We start from the raw sequence: 2,979 nt of genomic DNA on the forward strand, positions 1-2,979 counted from the left end.
AGCTAATTCGCTAAGCTGCATCATGATGTGAAATTTAGATGATTTTAGGCACAAAAAATTAGTTAGTGTTTAAAAATTAAATTTAAAGACATGACTGGTGACACTTGTACCAATGGAACCTGCAGGGTTTCGTGTGTTTCCCCCAGCTTAAAACATCCCATCTGGCTGACTGGACAAATGGAGTCTCGACATGTCTGAATGTGCCGAGAGAGGGAAAGAATCCAAAAAGACTGGGCTGGGTCAGACAACACGGCCAGGAAGAGGCCGATTATGAAGCACAAATAAAGGCTAAACTGCAGCCCTGCGGGTTCTTCATCTCAGATAACCCAGATGTTTTAAATGAAATATTCACTGATCATATCCAACAGTTACAACGGTCTAAAATCAGGATTTCATTTACCCATTACGTCATTGCTTACAAACACGTCTCCATACTGTATGGCAAATCTTTCCTCGACAAATCCCTTTTTCCTAGAAGTACAGTATCATGGCAACCAAAAGATACTGGACTTCCAAACATTATAATTCCCACACACTGGTGCAGTTAAGGTACCGCCAGAGCTTCATTTTAATGGTTAGCCAGTGAGTTGCTAGATGTCAAATAGCTCGGCTTCCTTTTCTTTCCAAAAAGCGAAGCTCCGGTCGATGTATCGGATGATCTCCTCGTTGCTGAACTCTTTCAGTTCATAGATGGTTTTGACAGGGTTTTCATCGTGTTCTTCAGCACGAGGATCCTCTTTGAATGTCACAGTGGGACGAATAGGACGGGCTTGTCCCGTTCCGTCGGTAAAATGCACAGTTTTAGTTTTAGAGTTCCGCTCCGGCCCGTTTCCGTCAGAGTCTAACGTGATGGACGGTTGCTCAACCGGCTCAGAACTGTTGTGCTCCTTGCAAGTTCTCTGCTGCCCACTCGCCCTGGGGTCGGACACATCCTGTTTGGATGCAGCGGGCGACGAAGAAGAGGAGGCTGTTGAAGGTTGAAGACCTGCGGGCGGCGGTGCAGGTTGAGTCGGTGGAGGTGGTGGAGGATGAGACGGTGGGGGAGGGGGGGAGTCCTCTATGGACATGGTGGACATTTCAGTAGACATGGAGCACAGAGACGTGGTGAACATACCTCCACAGTCAGAGTCTCCAAAATACCGGACTTTGATGTCTTCAAAGCTGTCCGTCCAATCTCGCCTCCCCTTCTCAATGTCCTCCATGACCTCCTTGTGAAACTGCCTTATGACCTCCCATTTGTGGCTTCCAAGGCGGTCAACATCTCGTAGCACAAGAGGTGGCGGAATTTACGCTCGCTGCGACACATGCTCATTTCCAACAGCTGGAAGTAGCCGAGCATGAAGAGGTCAAGGGTCAGACTTTCGTAGCTCACCGGAGAGCCGTTAAAATGTGGCAAAAAGTGCTCCGGCCAATAGATCATCTGGGCTCGACTCAGGCGGCGGATCTGCCTCGAAGGGACTTGACTGACGATGGTTCTCCAGTGGCCGATCAGATTCCCCACGACCTGCTTTGACTTCATGAAAAGCAGAAGTTTGTCATCTTCGCTTGGCATCTCCTCGCTGATCTGTGCAGTGAACTGGCTGTAGTCCTCACAGCCTACGTCCAGGTAGGTCCCCTTCCTGCCGGTGTATTTAGTCCGGTACGATTCGGAGATCGTGTACTTGCGCCAGTGTTCCAGGAACAAAAAGACGATTCTCTCTTTCCTCATTTCAATGCACTCCTGGACGTAGCTTAGATCCGTCTGCACCTCTAAACTCCTTGTTAATTGGTCGTTATTTAAAATGGGGTCTACAGAAAGGACCTGGCTGAACTGTTCGATGTTAGCCGGTGCCGCTACTTCGTATGTCACTGGAGCGTGAGAGGCAGTGATGAGCGGCTCATCAACGAGTGGTGTGGCCAATTCCTCGATAGAAGGCTCTCCAGTTGTACGGGAAAGGAGGTCCTCAGTAGAAGAACTGAGAATCTCTCCCTCATGAAAGACCTCTGGATCATAACTACCTCCACTTGCCACTGGGAGCGATCTCTGGCGTTTGTACACCCGGTTTCCCTTGTTATGTGCACAGTCCGACTGGTTCTGGATTTCATAATTGGCCTTGAGGTTCTTCACTGAAACTCCACACTGCTTTATTTCTTTCTCCACGTCCTCTCTTGTCGAGAAGGACTGAGACCGTCCAATGACTCCAGAGTTCAGTGATCCTGCTGGTTCGTTCTGACCTGCACATATGTTTCTTGCCTCTTCTTGGGGACTTTTAAGACATATAAGGTCCAAGATGTCAATCTCTTTCCCCCCTAGAGTGGCGAGTAGGATGGCCATGCTCTTGAGTAACGTGGATATCTTACTGCACCAGGCTGGAAGGTCTTCCGCTTGTCCGTGTACCTGCTTGGGATGGACTGAGAAGTGTCCCTGGGTGAGGGCCGCAGAGACCGGCAGGAGCTGGTGTAGCTCCTGCTCCAGTTCCTCGAGCTCCTTCTCCACCTCGGAGACCTTGTGCATGACCTGCAGGTTCTCGATTTGCTTCTCGATGCGGTTCAGGTCGTTCTCTGTCATCAGCTCCCCGAACGGACCCAGAATGGCATTGTGGGTGTGGGAGTAGTGCCATTCCTGAGGCTGGTAGTGTCCACTTGCCACAAACTATATCAGCGGCCGAAGGAGACCGAGAGACAACAAGAAAGGGGAGGAGGGAGGGGGATTTCTTCAGCTCAGCTTTCCTGGTCTGAACACACACTTCAGTGCAAATCCACTGTGACACACAGGATTTACATGGATTTAGTGGTGCAATGGCACTGCCTCGCTACAAACACGGAGCTGCTCGCTTTTGATTTTAAATACAAGCAGAGGAAACCTTTCTGTCCTTTTTATGCAACATGTCTTAGATGCTGCAGGTTTTTACTATGTATTTGTTCAAAGCCCTCGCCGTCTATACATCTCTGGCACCCTGAGAGATTTTATTTAAAGCTCGTGGTTTAAAGAGAAACGCT

General features: G+C 49.2%; 1 protein-coding gene across 1 annotated transcript; it reads right to left on the reverse strand.

Annotated features, from left to right (window-relative positions):
• Positions 1–545: 545 nt before the first annotated feature.
• On the reverse strand, positions 546–2,895 carry LOC130519637 (espin-like protein). Its single transcript, XM_057023161.1, is given in 2 exon segments — positions 546–1,258; positions 1,261–2,895. Coding segments are annotated over 2 exon segments (1,956 nt in total). The 5' UTR covers positions 2,549–2,895; the 3' UTR covers positions 546–590.
• Positions 2,896–2,979: the final 84 nt, after the last annotated feature.

Source organism: Takifugu flavidus, unplaced genomic scaffold (assembly GCF_003711565.1).
Source record: "Takifugu flavidus isolate HTHZ2018 unplaced genomic scaffold, ASM371156v2 ctg1037, whole genome shotgun sequence".
Lineage (NCBI taxonomy): Eukaryota > Metazoa > Chordata > Actinopteri > Tetraodontiformes > Tetraodontidae > Takifugu > Takifugu flavidus.